Raw genomic sequence first — 21,868 nt, 5'->3', positions numbered from 1 at the left:
CTCGCACAACAATCGGGTGACTTGGGGGAGGTGCTTCGCAGGGCTGGGAGTCCTGCTTCTGGAGCTGCAGCGCGAGTACCAGGAAATTAGCAGAGTAGGTAGGGCGCCTGCCTGCTGTCCCGTCTGCCCGCGCTGTGAACGCCCCGCGGTGGCAGCGCGACACGCCCGCTGGGGACAGGTTTGTGGCTGGATTCCTACTCGGATTCACTGTACGTGCCGGGCAGGGGATGCGGAAGGAGAGGGCACCGAGAGGGTGGTGGGCGGGCAGGAGCCTTGCAGGAGGCGGGTGTGGGCTGGAGTGGTCTTTGCCCGCGTGAAACTCCTTTGCTCCATTTAGCTGCTACGCGCTGGCTTTCCAATCTGTCACCTCCGAAAGGGAGCTGAGCTCCTCCTCCCTTGTAGGTAAGTTTTCCCCTTTGTCAAACTCCGGGAAAGAAACTTGAGAGAGTCAGTCTTTCTTGAGTTTAAGTGGTGAGTTACTCATGTTTTATTCTCAAGCCAGAGGAACGTCCACTTTGAATGGGCCCCCTGGAACTTAGGGAGAATGAAAAGTAGGTGCAAGTTGTAGTCATATGTGAAGGTGCTACCGTTGAAGCAACGTCTGTTCACCCTGAGAGTGTGAATTCCTGCAGCCCTGGGCCAAGTTGGCTTTCCCACCTCCGGAAATACTGGAAAAACTTGCTCCTCGTGGTTCACTTTCACAGGCAAGAAAAACACCAGCAAGTCTAATGATAATGAGATAACCACAACGGCCACAGCAGCCGCAAAGTGCAGGAGGACATAGGTTAAACTTTGTAATGTTGTAGCCAGCTCCCCAGTCCAGAGGCAGAAGCCGTGGGAAATTCTGATTTGGGAGTTGAGGCCTCAGACAGTATTGCTATCACTGGACTGGGGCAGTGGAGAGAAGGGTGCATGTAAATCTCCCATCTCCTTGTTTCCTTTGAAATAGTCCCAAGGCCTCTTGGTAGTCTGGGCACTCTTATTTTCTCCTTTGCCTTCTGCCTGTTTTCTCTCCAAGGGAATGCCAAGTGGGTTGTAATCAAGCATTGTTGTACGGCAGATGGAAAATTCCCCCAGACCCTCAGGTTACAGCCTTTCAGCCATGTAAGACTAGAGTTCTTAGGGCCTTAGAACCAAGCTACACACACCTTTTGCATCCCCTGGCGGCTTCCTGCCTTGGGAGTTAGGGTAGATTATAATAGGATTTGTGGTCCTGTGCTGTTTCCAAAATAAGAGGACTATGTGTGTTCGTTGACCATCTTTGGTCATTTTTTAAAACGACAAATAGTCCAAATTTGAATATTGCTCTGTGGTGGACAAGTACAGTTTTTCTAAGGGTTTGTTTGAGAGCGGACTTTATTAGTCACTGAGGCTGGGAAGGGAGGTCAGCACTGGCCCCTGAGAACAGCCTTACCCCACATCCACCCAGATCCCTCAGCGTTTTCCTCCCGGCACCTGGGTTCTGAAATATAGGAGGCCAGGGCTGCAGTCGCCTCAAGCCGTCCAGAAATTCTAGAATTGATAACCAGCTAAAAGGCCATTGAATTATCTTTTTTCTTTATCTTGTGGTAGCGTTCTATTTGTTTTAGAAGGTGAAAAGTTGCGGAGTCATGGCTCCGGAGATGTGTGCCCAGATTTTTTGTGTGTTTCGCAATATTGATGTTGCAAGGCCACCATAAATAAGAACTTTGTCCTTTTGGCCAAGAGCCTGTAAAGACAAGAGGAATAGTCCATAGTTGAGAGATAGACTCAACTGTAATAGATACAATGGGGGTAGGCATGGTGTTGGGTGGGGACGGCAAGGTAGGAAGATGAGATTGGGCAGAAAAAGACTCCCAGAAAACCAAAGTAGTCTAGAATTCTTAGCCTTGATGGTGGATAGTCCATGATGAGCTGAACACTTAAGAAAACTGGATTCTAGTCTTGGTCCCTCTACTGTGAATTTGGGTCAGATTACTCACTCTACCTCCCCAGGCCTCGGTTTCCTTATACCTTAAAGGCAGAGACAAATATGACTTGCTCCAACTACCTTAGAGTTTTCTGGATCAAGTGACATCATGTAAAAGCTTTTTGAAAACTCTAAAATGATCTCCTCAGCGCTTAGGACAGTGCCAAAGTAGGAACTTATTTACCAAATGCTTATATAGCACTTACCAGGTCCGAGTACTTTTCCAAGATCTTCAGACTTTACTCATTTGACACTCACAAGAATCCTGTGAGAAAGGAAGTATTAACCTCATTATACAGGAGAGGTAAGTAAGTCCCCGAGAAGTTAAATCCCCACCAGTAAGTGGCAGAATCTAATTCACCAGGACTCTAGTCTAGTTCCAGAGTCTCTGTGTGCTCAACACTCTTCTCCTTGTCCCTTCAGAGGAGAAGCAGTCACCTCTACCTTAGGGGACCGAGCCCTACTCTCTGGCAAAAATGATGGAGGTATTCTCTGCTGTGCTGACCCATGATGGACAATGAAAGGAACAGTACACTATACAAATATGACATCATTGTAATATTTTATTTTCTTTTTTTAATGTTTATTTATTTATTTTGAGATAGAGAGTGGGGAAGGGACAGAGGGAAGGAGAGAGAGAATCCCAAGCAGGGCCTGCACTGACAATGCAGACCCCGATGTGGGGCCTAATCCCATAAGCTGTGACATAATGACTTGATCCAAAATCAAGAGTCAGAGGCTTTACCAACTAAAGCACCCAGGTGCCCCGTAATATTTTATTTTCCATAATTCATAACCAACTTGGATTTGTACCTCACTCCTAGAATACTCAAAACACCTAACATTTTACTCTTTTAATTATTAGTACTACTATATTGCTCTCCTCCCTCCTGGCAACCTTTTCTAGTAAAAAGCTTTCAGTAATTGCATTTTGACTACAGTGTCCAGCCATGACGTGGGCTCAAGGCAACTTACTGACAAATCAGCTTTGAAAAAAAGTCTAGTCCGGCATCATTTTATTCCATGCCATGAATCACTTCTCTATCTCTTAATGTCTTACTTTCATTATTCCTCACCTGGCCCTCAGGTCTCTGAGAGGTGGTTTGTGGTATGAAATCAGAAGCTTGGCATTGGCCCATTTCCCCAAACCACAGACCTGAGGAGTTCAGCCACATTCTCCGTGTTGGAAAAACTTTGTGTGAGGTGCGCTTTCAATGTGTTGTTCACATTTAAAGAAAAAAAACCTCTCATTGCCCTTTTCCTCCAACTGCTGACATCTTTGTGTGCTTTTACCACCAGCTGTTCTGGAAAGCTTCCACTTTTTCTCTACTTTTTCTTAAAAAAAATTTTTTTTTCATGTTTATTTATTTTTGAGAGAGACAGAGTGCGAGCTGGGGAGGGGCAGAGAGAGAGGGAGACACAGAATCTGAAGCAGGCTCCAGGCTCTGAGCTGTCAGCACGGAGCTGGATGAGGGACTCGGACCCACGAGCTGTGGGATTATGACCTGAGCCGAAGTCGGATGCTTAACTGAGCCACCCAGGCACCCCTCTACTTTTTCAATACCAATTTTCTCAAAGGGAAGACCATTCTCTGGGCATTCCACTGCTAAATAAATTTCATTCTGCAAACATTCGTAGAGACCTACAGAAACTGTTTTAGATGTAAAATTATTGTTAAATAACAACAATTCCTACTTGATAAACTTTTCTCAATTTTTTTAAATTAACATTCCTGCTATGTTTCTTCAGATCTCTGTCCAGAGGCTTAGGGATCCCTTATTAAGCTAATTACATGAACTCTGAGGGATAGTGCAGTTTATTCATGACTTCCTCCCCACCCCTGCCCCCACTAGTGGAACAAGATCAGATACGTTAAATGGCACTGAAAGTATTGTCTTGCACTGAGAGCTTATATAACATTCTGTGCTTTCAAGACTACTGACCTGTGGAGGTGGATTAGTTTATTGTATGTATTTGTTTTTGTTTTTTAAATGGGGACATATAGTTTCTGTTTGCTTAAATCCAAAGTACATTTTCAGCCTACCTTGTAAAACAGGGGTTACTTGGGAAGCTTTGGTTTCTTTATCTGAAAAATGGGAATAATAGTACCTACCCTGTGGCGTCATTGGAAGAGGAAACAAGATAACAGATGCAAGATAACAGATGCCAGCTGGCCACAGAGCAGGCATTCAATCAATGTTAGTTGAATGAGAATTAAACAGTTTGCAGTCTCTCTCTCTCTCTCTCTTTTTTTTTTTAATTTTTGAGAGAGATAGACAGAGTGTGAGCAGAGGAGGGGCAGAGAGAGAGAATCCCAAGCAGGCTTCGGGTTCTGAGCTGTCAGCACAGAGCCCCACGCGGGGCTCAAACTCGTGAACTGCAAGATCATGACCTGAGCTGAAGTTGGGTGCTTAACTGACTGAGCCACCCAGGCACCCCAGCAGTTTGCAGTCTCTTGAAGAAGATAGTACAGTGTAGTTAGTGTACAAGATATGAAGTCATAGTCATGGGTTTGCGTCCTAACTTGGCTGCTTAACATCTTGGAGTCACATTTGCTTCATCTATGGAATGGATATAGATATAAGGACTGTAATGGTATGGTTACAAACATTAAATAATGCATATAAAGTACATGACAGAATTGGATACCTAGTGAGCTCTTACAAAATTAAGCGTATATGTATGTTGTTTCGATCACACTAACAGCAATGCGTAGACACAGGATGACCAGTAACACAGTATAAGAAGAGATATAAATTTATAGATTATTGGTAGATGGATAGAATGATCAGAATTTGGTAGATGTCACTCTAGTAAGGTGGCATTCAGGGGTTGAGTTTTAAAGGCAGGAGTGGACATTGCGTATAAGAGACAGTACTACATGCCAAGGGTGGATATGAGAAAAGATGTGTGTTTATGTGGACAAGACAGAAGAAGCAGATAGCAGGGCTGATCATAGAATGAGAGGACATTAAAGAGAATGGCTACCAGATAGGGTAGGAAATTTAAATTTGAAACTTTACTTAATCCCTACCCACTTTGACTTCAGTATCACCGGTCTATCTTAGCTTTCCTTCTGAGTACATTCCCAATTATACTTCCAACTCCAGACAGATAGTAACATTCATTGCAATGTGAAGTAACCTGAAGACTTATATAAAGATAATCTTCCTGGGGCATCTGGTGGCTCAGTCAATTGAACGTCTGGCTTTGGCTCAGGTCATGATCTCATGGTTCATGAGTTCAAGCCCCAAGTCATGCTCCCTGCTGTCATTAAGGATCCTCTGTCCCCTTCTTTCTCTGCCCCTCCTCACTCGTGTGCTCGCTCTCTTCCTCAAAAATAAAATAAAATAGAATAAATTAAATTAAATTTAAAATATTAAAGATAATCTTTCTTCCCTTATTCCTTCTATGAAAGTACCATCAATGCCAATTCCTTACTTTGCATTTGCCTAGCATTTTGTTTCTAATATCCTGCTTCCCCTTCTTCACTTGTGTTGGTACTGATGATGACCATAATCATGCTGATAATGATGATCATAATATAATAAACCTTACTGAGGGTGTTCCATGGGCCAGGTGCTGTGCTAAGTATAAATTTATTCCACATGCTATCTCAATTAAATCCTGGCAACAAACCAGTAAGTTAGGAACCGTTACTATTGCTATCTTATAAATGAAGAATTTCGTTTCAGAGAGGTCGAATCTCTGAACCAAAGTTAACCAAATGGTGGGACTGGAATTCAAATCTTGTAGCCTGGGATCCTAAACACTATTGGAATGGCAAAAAGCTATAAGCTGGGTTTCTAAAGCAGGACGTGTATTAGAATTTAGGCATTCCCAATCAAACATTAATGGTGCTACTATGTACATAATTTGATGTTTCTAATGAGATCAGTCCATGAACTCTGGTCTTTTGGGTCCAGCTTGCAGTTTGATGCAAAAATATGATTTTAGTCTCTATGGAATTTTGCCCATTTATCTTTGCTTCTCATACCCCTACATTTTCATTTTCGCTCCATGTCTGTTTGATATCTTCAAGCTTAATGTTATAGAACTAGAAAACAACCTGATACTATTTATTTTGAAATTGAAAAAAAGATGATTTCTTCTGTGAATAAACCCAAGATCCTTTTTTAAGAACAATATAGTTAATGCTGCAATGTAAGTACATTATGTGACTATCAAGTTATTTGGGGTATTTATGTCTGCTTTTCCTATCTTGTCTGAAATATTTTTAAGATTCCAGACCAAAATTGAAAAAATGGTTGACCTCACTGAACTTATGGAAAATGAAGTATTCATGGCCTTTGCTTCCTATACAACGATTATTCTTTCAAAAATGATGTTTATGAGTACTGCAACTGCATTCTTTAGATTGACAAGAAAGGTAAGACATTTAGGGGGTGATATTTTCCTTTAAGACTTGAAATTTGGAAAAACAATTTTCTTAATTTACTTTTTTTTTTTTTTTTTGGTAAAGCCCAATGGCACGTTGTTTAATATTGCAAATGCATTATGCAGTCATTTGGTACAGATGCATCTGATATATTTATGGAACAGGCACTTTCTCCTGGAAACTACTAAGTGGTTGTTTTCATTGTGGCTTTTACCTTTTGTCATGCTGCTTAGTATATGAGATTCCTGTATTCTGTAAGCAGATTCCATGCTTCTTAGTGTATGAGATTCCTGAGATTCCTGTATGTTCCTCATATTAGTATATGAGATTCCTGTAGTATCAAAGTTTTCAAGGAAACGTTCTATAATTTTGGAGTTAATTTTGCCTGCTAGAGTTTAGAAAATAGTCATTTTCCAGACAGTTAAGTGGTGTCTTCAGTTCTATGACAGGTGAAGGATATACCTTTGGGGACAGAATTAAGTTCTTATGATTATCAATAGAGTCTTTTATGACTGGGACAAGACATTTGAATTTTGTGTAGTTTCAACTTCTTAAGTAGATGCTATTTCTGCCCAGCATTATAAGAATGTGATTTTTTCCTAAAATGGAGGGTTGGGGAAGGTATTAGAAAGATTTTGGAACATATATCCTGTACTCAAGCAGGGTTTCTAACACAGTAAGGGGGGTAGAGCAAAGCTACCTTGACAGAGAAACTATTTTCATTGGTGTCGTCCCTCGTCAGCAACTACTTCCTGGAAACACCTATTTCTCTAGGAGTGCCTGTCCTGAGTTTTTGTCCAGAGACTTGCTTTTGTCTAGAGCTCACAGTCATCCTTAAGATATTTCCCTGTTACTGTCTTGAGGTATAATTCCTTCCCAAGGACATTTACATTTTAACGCGGGCATACACAGACATGTTTAAGGCTCTAATAGGTCCAGGTGTTAGAGCAGCAAGCAGTAAGGTAGTTGCCTACCACCAGCTCCACAGTGTCCTCTAGAAACATGGCACACAGCATAGCAGAAATGTTCCCTGTCTTATAAGGAAAAGAGAAAGGAACTCAGATTTGTGGAATACCAATGATATGTAGCCGTGTGGTGCTCTTGGTATGTGTGAAATCATAGGATCATTTTACACCATCGTTCATATTATCACGGGAAATGAGGGTTAGCCCCCCCATTTTACAGTTGAGGAACTGAAGATCAGAGACGTTATGCACCAATAAAGGGTGATGCTGAGATTCTAATTCAGACTGCTTTAAACTCAAATCTCATGCACTTGCCATTGTAATACATTTGTTTACTTGTTTGAAACATGTTTATTGAACATCTAGTGTGTGCCAGACAGAGCTGACTTCAAGAGCTGATCCTGTATCATGTCCTTTCTCATCAGTTCTCTTCAACATCTTAATCTGAAATAAATGTTTATATCATATTAAGAAAAATATTATAATATTTATGGATTTCTAAGTGTAAATTAGGCTAATTTTGTAGTTCATGTTTTTCCTTGCTTTGAATTATTAAGCAGTGGAGCATACTTAAATATTTCTTAAATGCATTTTTCAAGTTTCAAGGGATGGGGAAGTCATAGCAAAGAGCATAATCATTGCAGGAAGAAATAAATGAATATATGCCGTAGAACATGTCCTTTATAGGAATGCAATTCAACTTCTTATATTTCACTATATTATTCAACCCAAAGTGTTAATTCAGCAAAAGAAAAGAGATACACATATCCTAACAAAGTACAAAATACATTTCCTGCCCCTCACTCTTTTATGTTTCTTGCCCGTTCTCTAACATCCTTGGCTGGTAAACTTACGACTTTCCTATGAACCAGTCAGTTGGAAATGTTAATACCCTTGAGATAAGTTATATCAACATCACTATGAAAAAAAATGCCAATTCACCATAATAATAGTGAATGATAACTTAAAATTATGCTCTCTTTTCCCTTTATGGTTCCTTTTTGCTATTTTTATACGTTGGTTTTTATTTAAGTCCCTATTTATTCTTTTCTTTAAAAAAAATTTTGGACTGTTAATAAAAATGCAGATTTAAAGTATAGACCCTTACCTGTGCTTGAGCTCTGAATTTTTTCCTAAGGGCCAATCTGGATGCCTGTATTTCTTCTGTTAAAATCCAAATAACTTATCAGGTAGAATACTCACCTGTTATTTGGTATTTGAACAACGTTTCTTATTCCTTGGTATTTGGAATAGGTTTTTGCCAACCCAGAAGACTGTGTAGGCTTTGGCAAAGGAGAAAATGCCAAGAAATATCTTCGGACAGATGACAAAGTGGAACGTGTACGAAGGTAAACACACTGCCTCCTGAAATTATCTATTTTATCAAAGAATTTTGGTCAAGGAGCTCAGTGAGATGTTGAGGGTCATAAGAAGAGGGAAAAGCAGTCATCTTATATAGTCCATATAATAATTATGGAAAATTAGGATGTAGAAGTCTCCAACTCTCACTGCAATTGTACATGTTGCCAATTTCCTACTTTGTTGGGGTTAATAACTTTGTTCTGTGTAGGGATTTTTTGAAAGTAGTTACAGGTAGGAGGTAAAATGAGGATAGAAGATTCTTGTGTTTTGTCATCTTTCTCTAGAGTTGAGAGTGTCAGCTTGTGTGAAAGGTTGAAGATACTTTTGCATAAGACTCAAAATGTGGGTGGGTGACTCAGTCAATTAAGTGTCTGACTCAATTTTGGCTCAGATCATGATTTCATGGTTCACGGGATCAAGCCCCATGTCAGGCTCTGCACTGACAGCATGGAACCTGCTTGGGATTCTCCCTCTCTCTCTCTCTCTCTCTGCCCCTCCTCGTCTCATACACACTCACTCACTCTCTAGCTCTCTCTCAAAATAAATAAATAAAAATTGAAAAAACAAGACTCAAAATATGAACATGGGAAATCTTGCCCTTCTTTCTCTCTGTCCTTTGTAGGTATTATGTTTAATGCACTGAGAATTCAATAAACAATGAAAAGCAATAAGCCAAGATACCATTCACACAGGTTCCTAATATAATTAATATACTTAAAAAAACACATTGAATTCTAGTTCCAAGTGTATATTTCTTAATCCTTTCCGTAAAGTCATGTAAATTTCAAACTTTTTTCACCTCTACTGAACTGTAATTGACAACATTATAAAACATTTGAAGTGCACAGCATCATGATTTGATCAATATATGTTGTGAAAGGTTTATCCCCGACGTGTTCATTAACACATCCATCACCTCCACATTTACCAACCTCTTTGTTTTTTTATGAAAACATTTAAGTTCTAATCTCTTAGCAAATTTCAATTACACACTACAGTGTTATTAACTATAACCACCATGTTATGCTTTAGATCCACAGACCTTCTTCATCTTATGACTAAAATTTTGTACCTTTTCACCAACCTGTTCTTAGTTCCCCCAAGCATCTGGCAATCACTTTTCTACTCTGTTTCTATGAGTTTGACTTCTTTTCCCTGTCTTTTAGATTCCTTATATAACTGATACCATACAACATTTATCTTTCTTTGTCTGCTTTATTTTATTTAGCATAGTGTCCTCCAGGTTCATCCATGTTGTTGCACATAACAGGATTTACTTCTTTTTCAAGGATGAATAATCTTCCATCGCATATATATGCCACATTGTCTTTATCCACTCATCCGTTGAGGGACACTTAGGGTGTTTCTGTATCTTGGCTATTGGGAATGCTGTAATGAACATGGGAATACAGATATCTCTTTGGAATAATGGTTTCTTTTTTTGGATATATGCCCAGAAGTGGAATTGCTGGATCATCTGGCTAGAACCTCCATACTGTTTTCCATAGTAGCTGCACTAGTTTGCATTCCCACCAACAGTGTTCCCTTTTTTCCACATCCTCCCCAGCATTTGTTATCTCTTGTCTTTTTTGATAATAGCCATCCTAACAGAGGTTAGGCTAATCAAAACCATTGCCAGCCAATAGTTTTGGATGTCTTTTTTGGACAAAAATGACTATTCAGGTCCTTTGTCATTTACCAATTGGATTATTATTATTGCTATGGAGTTGTATAAGTTCTTTGTATATTTTGGATATTAACTACGTATCAGATATGTGATTTGCAAATATTTTCTCCTATTCCGTAGATTGTCTTTCCATTTTGATGATGGCCTCCTTTGCTGAACAGAAGCTTTTTGGTTTGATATAGACCCATGTGTTTCTTTTTGGTTTTGTTGTCTTTGCTTTTGGCATCAAATCCAAAAAAAAAAAAAAAATCATTGCCAAAACCAATGTCAAGGAGCTTACCTTCTGTGTTTTCTTCCAGGAGTTTTATGGCTTCAGGTATTACATTCAAGTCTTCAATCTATTTTGAGTTCATTTTTGTGTATAGTATAAAGTGGGGTCCTGTTTTCATTCTTTTGCATGTGGATATCCAGTTCTCCTAACACAGTTTATTGAAGAAACTGTACTTTCTTCTTGTATATTATTGGCTCTTTTGTCAAAAATTAATTGACTGCAAATCATGGGTTTATTTCTGGGTTTTCTAGAAAATTAGTTATAGGAAATTAGTTGACTATAAATACATTGATTTATTTCTGTTCCTTTGATCTATATGTCTACTTTTATGCCAGTACCATACTGCCTTGATTATTATAGCTTTGTAATACAGTTTAAAATCAGGAACATATGCCTCCAGCTCTGTTCTTCTTTCTCAATTGCTTTGGATTATTCAGGCCTTTATGGTTTCATACAAACTTTAGGATTGTTTTTTTCTATTTCTCTAAAAAAATGCCATTGAGATTTTGAGAGGGAGTGCACTGAATCTGCAGATTGCTTTGAGTAGCATGAACATTTTAACAATATCAGTCCTTCCAATCTATGAGCACAGAAGATCTTTCCATTACTTTGTATCTTCTTCAGTTGTTTTCATCAGTGTCTTACAGTTTCCAATTATAGATCTTCCACTTCCTTGGTTAAATTTATCCTTAAGTATTTTATTCGTTTTGGCTCTATTGTAAATTAAATTGTTTTTTAAATTATTCTTTCTGATATTTCATTGTTAGTGTATAAAAATGCATCTGGTTTCCGTGTACTGATTTTGTATCCTACAGCTTTACTGAATTCATTTATTAGTTTTAATAGTTGTTTGGTGGAATTAGGGTTTCTGATATAATATCATGTCATCTGCAAATAGAGACAATTTTACTTCTTTCTTTCCAATTTGGATTTTTATTTTCTGTTCTTGATTAATTAGTCTGGCTAGGACTTCCACACTGTGCTGAATTAAAGTGGTGAGAGTGGGCATCCTTATCTTACTCCTGATCTTAGAGGAAAAACTTTCAGCTTTTCATGATGTATGACATTAGCCATGGGATTGACATACGTAGACTTCATTATGTTGAAGTATATTCCCTCTATGTCCGATTTGTTCAGAGTCTCTATCATGGGGAATTTTGAATTTTGTCAAATGCTTTTTCTGCATCTCTTGAGATGACAATATGATTTTTATCCTTCTTTTTGTTAATGTGGTGTTGATTTATAGATGTTGAACCATTCTTGCATCTCTGTGTTAAATTTCATTTGATAATGGTATATGATTTTTTAAATCTTTTTAAATTAAACTGTTGTATTTGGTTTGCTAGTATTTTGTTGAGGATTTTCCTATCTATGTTCATCAGGATATTGACCTGTTTTTCTTTTCTTATAGTGCCTTTATCTGGCTTTGGCATCAGGGTAATGCTGGCCTTGTCAAATGAGTTTAGAAGTATTCTGTTCTCTTCTACTATTTTGGAAGAGTTTGAGAAGAATTGGTATTAGTTCTTTAATTGATCAGTAGAATTACCCAGTGAAGTCATCTGGCCCTGGGTTTCTTTGTTGGGAGGTTTTGATTATTGATTCAGTCTCATTACTAGTAATTGGTCTACTCAGATTTTCTAGTTCTTCATGATTCCATCTTGGTATGTTGTATGTTTCCAGGAATTTGTCCATTTCTTCAAGTTTGTTGTCCAGTTTGTTGGTGTCTAATTGTTCATACTAGTTTCCTTTGTATGTCTCTGGTATCAGTTGGAATGTCTCTACTTTCTTTTTTTTTAATTTTTTTTAACATTTATTTATTTTTGAGACAGAGACAGACAGAGCATGAATGGGGGAGGGTCAGAGAAAGAGGGAGACACAGAATCCGAAGCAGACTTCAGGCTCTGAGCTGTCAGCACAGAGCCCGACGTGGGGCTTGAACTCACGGACCGTGAGATCATGACTTGAGCCGAAGTTGGACTGAGCCACCCAGGCGCCCCAGAATGTCTCTACTTTCAATTCTAATTTTATTTATTTGCATCCTCCCTCATTTTTTCTTGTTAAATATAAAGGTTTATCTATTTTATCTTTTTAAAAAACCAGTTCTTCATTTCATTGACCTTTTCTATTGTCTTTTTAGGCTATATTCCATTTATTTCCACTATGATTTTTGTTATTTCCTTCTGCTAACTGGGGTTAGATTATTTGCCATTTTCTTGTTTCTTGAGGTATAAAGTTAGGTTGTTTATTTGATATCTTTCCTTTTCTTCCTGTAGGATTTATCATCACAAACTTCCCTCTTCAAACTGCTTTTGCTTTTCCCATAAGTTTTGGTGTTTTCTGTTTTATCTTCATTTGTCTCAAGATATTTTTTTTATTTCTCTTGATTTCTTCTTTAACCCTTTGGTTGTTTAGTAGTATGTTGTTTAATCTCCACATATTTGTGAATTTTCCAGTTTTTTTTTCTTGTAATTGATTTCTAGTTTAGTACAGTTATGATTGGAATTGATGATATGATTTCATACTTCTTAAATTTATTAAGTCTTGTTTTTTGGCCTAACATATGATCTGTCCTGGAGAAAGTTCTATGTGTATTTGAGATGAATGTGTATTCTGTTGTTGTTGGGTGGCACGTTTAAAAAAATGTCTTTGGGTTCATCTGAGCTTATGTATAGAATTTAACTCCAATGTTTTCATATTGATTTTATGTCTGGATAATCTGTCCATTGTTATTTTTTAAATTTTATTTATTTTGGGGGGGCAGAGAGAGAGAGAGACAGAATCTTAAGCTGATAGTGAGGAGCCTGACACAGAGCTCAAACCCACAAACTGTGAGATCATGACCTGAGCCAATAATCAAGAGTCGAATGCTTAATTGACTGAGCCACCCAGGTGTCCCTGGATGATCTATCCATTGTTGAAAGTAGGGTATTAAAATCCCCTACTATTATTACTATATTGTCATTTCTCCCTTTTGGTCTGTTAATATTTGCTTTATATATTTAGATGCTTCTATGATAGGTGTATAAATATTTACTAATGTTATATCCTCTGGATGAATTGACCTCTTTCATCATTATATAATGGCTTTCTTTATCTCTTATAATCTTTAGCTTGAAGCCTGTTTTGTCTGATATAAGTGTAGCTATTCCTGCTTTCTTTTGTGTTCCATTTCCATGGAATATCTTTTTCCATCCCTTCACTTTCAGTCTATGTGTCCTTAAAGCAGAAATGAGTCTCTTGTAGGCAGCATCTAGTTTTATCTTGTTGTTTTTTTTTTATCCATTCATTCTGTATCTTTTGTTATAGTTACTTATACTACTTTCGTCTCTTAGTCTTTTCTTTTTTAATTTTTTTTTAGTGTTTAATTTTGAAAGAGAGAGAGAGAGAGAGAGAGACAGAGCATGAGCAGGGGAGGGGAAGAGGGAGAGGGAGACACAGAATCCGAAGCAGGGTCCAGGCTCTGAGCTGTCAGCACAGAGCCTGATGTGGGGCTCAAACCTACAGACCATGAGATAATGACCTGAGCTGAAGTCGGTCACTTAACCGACTGAGCCACCCAGGTGACTGTCTTCTAGTCTTTATACTAGAGTTATGTGATTTACCCACCATCATTACATTAGTATATTTTGAATTTAATTATATTTGCTTTTGCTGATGAGTTTTATACTTTCATACATTTTCTTCTTACTAATTGCTGTCCTTTTGTTTCAGCTTAAAGAACACCCTTTAATATTTCTAGCTGCTTTAGTGGTGATGAACACTTTCAGCTTTTATTTGGAAAACTCTTATCTCTTCTTCAATCTGAAGGACAACTTTGTCAGGTATAGGATTCCTGATGGCAGGTTTTTTATTGTTGTTGTTGTTATTTTTTTTCTTTTAAAACAGTAGAATATATCATCCACTCCCTTCTGCCTTGTAGTTTCTGGTAAAAAATATTCTGATAGTCTTATAGGGTTCCTTTGTATAAAACAACCTGCTTTTCTCTTGCTGGTTTTGAGAGTCTCTCCTGTCTTTAACTTTTGGTAATTTACTTATAATGTGTTTCAGTGTGGGTCTCTTTGGATTCATATTTTTTTGTAGTTTCTGAGGTTCCTGTATCTGGATATCTGTTTATTTCTCCAGGTTAGGGAAGGTGTTAACCATTATTTTTTGGGCTAAGCTTTCTGCCCCCTTTTCACCCTCTTCTACTTCTGGGACCTCCATAATACATACATACATACATACATACATACATACATAAAATTAATGTTTTTAATTATATTCCATAAGTTCCATAAACTATATTTACTTTTTCATTATTTTTTTTCTTTTTGTGCCTATAATTGGATGAATTCCACTGCTATGTCTTCAAGTTTACTGATCCTTTATTCTACTTGATCTAGTCTGTTCATGAACCACTTTATTGAATTTTTAAATTCAGTTACTGTATTCTTCTGCTCTGTGTTTTCTTTTAGGCACTTTTTAATATTTTCTATTTCTGTTGTAAATCTAGCTTTGTTCATGCATTTCTCTCCTGACCTTACTGAGCATCTTATGATCATTATTTTGAACTCTGTATTAAGTAAATCTAGTTATTTCTGTTTCATTAAGATCTGTTCCTGTAGATTTATCTTGTTCTTTGGTTTGAAACACATTCTTCTGTTTTTTCGTCTTTCTTGGCACTGTGTTGGTTTCTGTGCATTAGATAAAACAACCACTTCTCTCAGTCTTGACAGAGTGGTCTCATGTAGGAAATTAACCTTGTCAATTATCCTAGCCTGAGCCCTGTTGTCTCTCAGACCTTCGTGACAGTCCAAGCTGCCATCTTTGTTTTTACTGGCCCCCAATAGTTCAAGGTATGTCAAGATTTGTCAAGTGTTCCAAAGGGAGGATAACAGTGAACATTTAAATATAAGCTAATTGGAAGCTGGACATTTAAGTAACAGCTGGGAAAGTATGTAGTTATGCCCCTTCTAAGGAGATACTGGGGTTTGGGCATTTTAGTCAACTCCATCTGTGCTGGGCCTGCGTATAGCCATGTGGACAGATAGCCGAAGTGACTGCTTGAGCTTGTGGAGAACTGATTCTTTGTTTGCTATGTTTTGTGGGAATAAAATCTAACTAACTAACTCATGACTGTTAGTGCTGATCAGGGCCAGGTGACCCAGGGACCCCTCCCTAGGACTGCAGCCATAAAGGTTGGAGTGCATACATGTGTATAAACTCCTTCCAGGGAGATAGTGGTGACTGGGATCAAGCTAGAGAGAGAAGGCCAGGGAGGTATCCGCCGGCTTCCCTGGTTTCTACAAAGGATCAAAGACTGAACCTAGATACAAGAGTGCTGATGCTTAGGCAGTAGATTTCAAAGTGTGTAGTTGCAGACCTTTAAGAGAAAGACTGGGAGATGGACAATTTTGCCTGCTCCCTCTGTGCTGACACACAAGTCTTGTACATCCCTTAACTTCTCTATTTTATTTGTTGTAAGTCTCGTGGGTCTTTGAGATGCAATCCTCAGTAATTTTCAGAGCAAGATATTTTGGGGGTTCTGTCCTGGGGTGAGAGTCTTAAATGTTTGGGCACTAAATGTGAAGTCCAAACCCACTCCTCCTCAGGAAGAAGCTGGGAGTTGGAAATTCCCTCTCAGTTGTGTGACAGTAAGCTGGGGGTAGGGTTTATGGCAAGACTGTGTCTCAGCCTTAAAGATGGGTATTGTTCAATGTCTAGGAGTCACGCAGTTGTTTTCTGGATTTCTTTCAGATGTAATTACTTTGTGTGGAGCTCTACATTTGATGTGGCTGTGGAAGGGAGGGAGTTCAGGAGCCTCCTGTGTCACCATCTTGGCTGTCCCTTTTTCACCCACAGAATTTTTGTTGTTGTTGGGATTCTATTACTGATCTATTAATTACCGTGTCCTAACACTGAAACATCAAAGTTATATATCAATTTCTCATTTAGTGTATTCTTTTCTCTTTTTTTAATGTTTATTTATTTTTGAGAGAGAGAGATACAGAGCATGAGCAGGGAAGGGACAGAGAGGGGGATATACTGAATCTGAAGCAGGCTCCAGGCTCTGAGCTGTCAGCACAGAGCCTAACACAGGGCTGAGGCTCACAAACCACAAGGTCATGACCTGAGCTGAAGTCGGATGCTTAATCGACTGAGCTACCCAGGCGCCCCACATCTAGTATTTTCTAATGCTCATCCACACATGGTGCAATTCTAGGCACTTTTCAAGGAATAAGTAAACTTACATAAAATTAAAGAAACAATGAAGTGTTTTCACAACCATACTCAAACATACAGATAGTTAGTTTTGTGGCGAATAGTTAAGATAGGAAACATCATGAGTATAGCTGATGGCACCACTTCTGTTTGGTGAATATGAAGAGTGAAATGGATACTGAAATAAGAAAAATTTACTTCTGTAATTCAGGTATCAGTTAGAGTCTCTAGTCCCTTTAGGATCTAGATCATATTTACATTATCACATTTTTGATTCCCAGTGAGAGTCTGAAACCTCTCCCAAGATTTCTGCAGATTCCCTGTCAGTCTGGTCCCTACATTTGTGCGTGGTTCCATTGTCTACATTTTGTGAGACTAGCATAAACTTGGCTCTTTCCTCAACTCTCGACAAACCAACTTAAGAAATGTGGCTAAAATAGACTTGACTAAATTGAGTCACGTTACGGCAACGCAAACATTTCAAGTTGTAGGTTAGACAGAGCTCTGATGGTGTCCTTCAGCGGCCTCTCCCTGGGAAGTTGCACTGTACCTTCTTTGCTTTGGATGATGCCCAGCAGGACATCATTTTGCAGGCTCTGCTTTTGCCCCATGCATTCTCTTGTTCTACCAGTACCAAAATGAAATTCACATTTTTTTCTTATGCAAAAATTCAATCCCAAGTTATTTATTAAACAAGAATGTTTTTCTTCTAAGAAGAAGTCTGTGCTAGATAGCGTGAATAAAATTTTAGCCTCTGCTTCACTTAGTTATATATTTGTTAAGTTAGCAGTCCTGCAGAGTAAATCAGCCAGTCTTTTTTTATTTTATTTTATTTTATTTTTTTTAATTTTTTTTTCAACTTTTTTTTTTTTTTTTTTTTTTTTTTTTTTGGGACAGAGAGAGACAGAGCATGAACGGGGGAGGGTCAAAGAGAGAGGGAGACACAGAATCGGAAACAGGCTCCAGGCTCCGAGCCATCAGCCCAGAGCCTGACGCGGGGCTCGAACTCACGGACCGCGAGATCGTGACCTGGCTGAAGTCGGAAGCTTAACCGACTGTGCCACCCAGGCGCCCCATAAATCAGCCAGTCTTAAAAATGGGCTGTGTCTAGCGTGTGGATCTAAAATAGTTTCAGGACAGAGAATCGATGTGAAAATTTCAAACTATATCAGAAAATTATAAGTGTTATGGTGAAAAAGAATAAACTTTAGAAAAGGTGAGTAATGCTTTGTGGAGTTACTAAAACCACCAAAAAGACAGTAAGCAGTTTAAAACTTTGTCTTTACCTTTTTGTACCTCCCTTCTAGAGAAGGTAATCACATCCATGATGCTAATCATGACCCTATACTCATAACATTGCCCGGGACTTGAAAGTGATAACAATTAGACTCTCAATAGCATTAGTAAGTTTGAAGGGAAGATCCAAGTGTCATGTGTGATAGCTTAATAAAAGATATTTTATTATGAGATTTTAGAGACTTCCCCACTTTCCCTTCCCATTCCCACCCCCCATGTCCATTGTACTTCCAGAGGAGAAAGCCATTATTGAAGCTGATCTTCTAGAAAGCCATTATTGAAGCTGATCTTCTAGTCAGGTTGTGAATAACCATTGACCTTAGTTCTGAAAAGAGTCCGTATCCTTAGAGATGCAGCGAATGTGTGCACAGCGCCCCCTGGTGATCAGACACTGGGTTTTCAGTGTGGAGACAGGAGAAAGAGTCTCCAAAGAAAGACTGTCGGGTTTCCTGTTGTAATTTTTGAGACTTTATCGACCCCACCAAAAAGTTTCTAGTAACAATTCGCCATTGGAGATACTTTGCAGATAAAGATTTTCCAGGATCTCCCCATTTCATTTTTAACCTTGACTTTTTTTTTCTTTTCATTACTTCCACATGTAAAGCTATTTCTATTAGTATAGAAATATGTAGATTTCCACATGTAAATCCAATGTCAGGGACTGAGTGGGGCTACAAATGAAGTGAAATGAAGTATTCTTTCAGTATGCAATACTGAAAAAATTGATATCGATGACATGTGGGACAAATAATTAAAAACATAAAGTAATATGTCTTGGAAATGTTAAGATAAATGAATGGCTTAAAGTAAGTTACTTGCATTTGGGCAGACAGAAATCAGTGATGATTAGAAAACATTTTACATATGTATTTATTTAATCCTATCTCACCATGTTCTGGAAAGAATTTGAGACCATATATACATTCAATACAAGATAAAAGGAAAGTTGCAAGGTAATCAGAGCAGCTGGAGAAATAAAGGGTACCATTCAAAAGGAAAAGATGGAAGGCTTGGCTTTGGTATATAGGGAAAGGAGAGATGTTTAGAATATACTACTTTCAAAGGCAGAGAATCCCCTTTCCCTCAGAGTGCTTAATCAAGTCTAGGTGATACTCACTGGGGATTCTGCTAAGGGACTGATGCATGGGCTAGGAGTTGAACTAGATGGCTTCCCTTCTGGCCCCAGTGCATGAACAAAGCATTCACTGAGACATTATTGTGTGTGTATCACTGTCACTGCTTCTATTGGGATAATATAAAAGAGCTTTAAGACTGATATTCCTGAAAGTGCAAAGTGTCTTCGTTATTATGTTGAGATACACTAATAATAGAAACAAAAATAATGATATGTTAAATAAAAGCCAGATGGTTAAAGGGCAAGGCAATTTAAACAAAAATGAAATAAATACGCATTTTAAAAAATCCGTTTAGTTTTAAAAGAAATGGAAAAATGAATATATGTCTACTGATTTTGAAAGTAGTGTTTTGCTAATTTCCCACAGAGCTCACCTGAATGACCTTGAAAACATTGTGCCATTTCTTGGTATTGGCCTTCTGTATTCCTTGAGTGGTCCAGATCTCTCTACAGCCATCCTACACTTCAGACTCTTTGTTGGAGCACGGATCTACCACACAGTTGCGTATTTGACACCCCTTCCCCAGCCAAATCGTGCTTTGGCTTTCTTTCTTGGCTATGGAGTTACTTTTTCAATGGCTTACAGGTTGCTAAAGAGTAGATTGTACCTGTAAGGAGAATCCTACAACTCATCATCCAGTTATTTTCTAAGAATTCTGTATTTCCAATTTATGATGATCTTTTTTTTTTTTTTTTTTTTTTTTTTTTTTAGATTTTAAGTGGGAGGGGAGCAGAGAAATTTAGATGGGGCAAACAGCCTGAATATTAGCATGACCAATATCCTTTATTCTTATGCTTGTACTGAAATTTTAACACAATTCTTAAGTCTTTTGATTTCCTATTTAAGTGCCTTGTGATAAATTCAGATTATAATTTGTAACATTCATTCAACATTTAATATTTTAAATCTATAAAAAGGGTGAGTGTATGAATGATACCCCTGTATTGCAATATTGCTGAAACAGACATACGAAATAAAGAATTTGAAGAATAGTTTAATTTGGTTTAATTTTTCCCATCTTATATTTTCAAAAGTTTTAAACCTACAGGAAAGTGGAAAAGTAGTACAATGCTCCTTTATATATGTTTCACCCAAGTTTACCAACTGTTAACATTTTTCTTACTTGCTTTCACTCTCTCACTCAATGTTTTTTTCTGAATCATTTCAAAGTAGGTTGCAGAAATCATGATACTTCACTTCTAAATACTTCAACATGTATCTCCTATGAATAAGACAATCTCCAAATAAGTGCAATATCATGATCACACACAAGAAATTTAACATTAATATAATAATGTTATATATAATTCATATCTAAATTTCCTTGATTTTTCTAATAACGTCCTTTATAACTGCTATAGTTTTGATCCAGGAATCAAACAAGGACCACACAAGCATTTTGTTATTGTTTCTATTTAGTTTTCAATGAAATTGAAGAGTTGTTTCATTTTCTTTTCTTTTCTTTCTTTTTTTTTTTTTTTGTCTTTAATAACATTGACATTTTTTTGAGGAGTAAAGGCTCGTTTTACGGGATGAACCTTAATCTGACTTTATTTTTCTATTGTTTTCTTGTTCTTATATTCAGATTAAACATTTTTGGTGACGCTGTGTCTTCCACATTACAACATATCAATAAGCATATGATGTCAGTTTGCCCTGTTAATTGGTGTTGTTCAATTTGATCAACTTAGTAAGGTTGTATCAACCATATTTGTCCATTGTAAAGATATCTTTTTATTTTTGTAATCATATATGGGGACAAGTTGACACTACCCAAATCCTGTTTTCCTATAAACTTTCACCCAATGGGTTGAGCATTCTAATAATGCTGTTTGGTTTCCACATAAAAATATCAATATATACATATAAAAATTCATGAAATATATATAAGTATACAAACATATAAACACATATAAATCCACACAGATTTAGATTTTTAAATGGAATTATGTGTACTTAATATCTTATAATAAAGGATGAACTTCTAAAATACCAATATTACACTTGCCACTAAATTTATATTATTAGTTTTGCTATCTCTTGATTAGTCTCAATTATAAATACATATTTCTTTAAAAAAGTGCTTTTAGTGGCTCTCATAATTGTTCATTCAGGTTTACCGCACAAGAGAATATCAATATCATTGTGTAATATTTTAGGTCTCATAATTTGAGCAACTCTTAAGTACATAAACAGAAACTGTTGGCCTATGGAGAATTCTGTACAAGTTTCTTTTTACTTTTTTTTTTTCTATTTAAAAGCAGCTTGGGCATAGCATGGGTCTTGGCTTCAGAAAAGCTTGTGGTGTAATTAATGGAAAAGTCCATGAGCTTAGAGGTGAAAGGCCCAAAGTTCAAGGATTGGATCTACCTGCATAAACACACACACACACACACACACACACACACACACACTCTCTCTCTCTCTCTCTCTCTCCCTGCTCTTTGGATCTGGATTACCTATTTACCCTGTCTGAGCTTCATTTTCCTCAAACTTTTTGTGAGATTTTTTAAAGGTCTAATGATCTCTGTGTGTGGAGCCTATAAAAAAATACTTTCTAAACAAGTAAGTGTTCTCCATGTGAAAAATTATCTGAGTAATCT

At 37.6% G+C, this 21,868-nt stretch overlaps 1 protein-coding gene across 7 annotated transcripts; it reads left to right on the top strand.

Annotated features, from left to right (window-relative positions):
• The first annotated feature begins 62 nt into the window (after window positions 1-62).
• On the top strand, window positions 63-20,257 carry MGST1 (microsomal glutathione S-transferase 1). Of its 7 annotated transcripts, none has more exons than XM_058743562.1 (5): window positions 63-209; window positions 3,036-3,146; window positions 6,191-6,338; window positions 8,567-8,661; window positions 19,632-20,257. In XM_058743562.1, exons 3-5 carry the CDS (start codon window positions 6,213-6,215, stop codon window positions 19,876-19,878), a joined length of 468 nt encoding a protein of 155 aa, XP_058599545.1. In that variant the 5' UTR covers window positions 63-209; window positions 3,036-3,146; window positions 6,191-6,212; the 3' UTR covers window positions 19,879-20,257. The 7 variants fall into 7 exon arrangements, with proteins under 7 accessions (XP_058599545.1, XP_058599542.1, XP_058599541.1 ...); XM_058743559.1 differs by having other exon boundaries at window positions 3,036-3,151; XM_058743564.1 differs by having other exon boundaries at window positions 66-178; window positions 3,036-3,151.
• The last annotated feature ends 1,611 nt before the right edge of the window (window positions 20,258-21,868 follow it).

The sequence above is a fragment of the Neofelis nebulosa genome, chromosome 8 (genome assembly GCF_028018385.1).
Source record: "Neofelis nebulosa isolate mNeoNeb1 chromosome 8, mNeoNeb1.pri, whole genome shotgun sequence".
In the NCBI taxonomy this organism is placed as follows: domain Eukaryota; kingdom Metazoa; phylum Chordata; class Mammalia; order Carnivora; family Felidae; genus Neofelis; species Neofelis nebulosa.
This window is presented reverse-complemented; position numbering and strand designations above follow the sequence as displayed.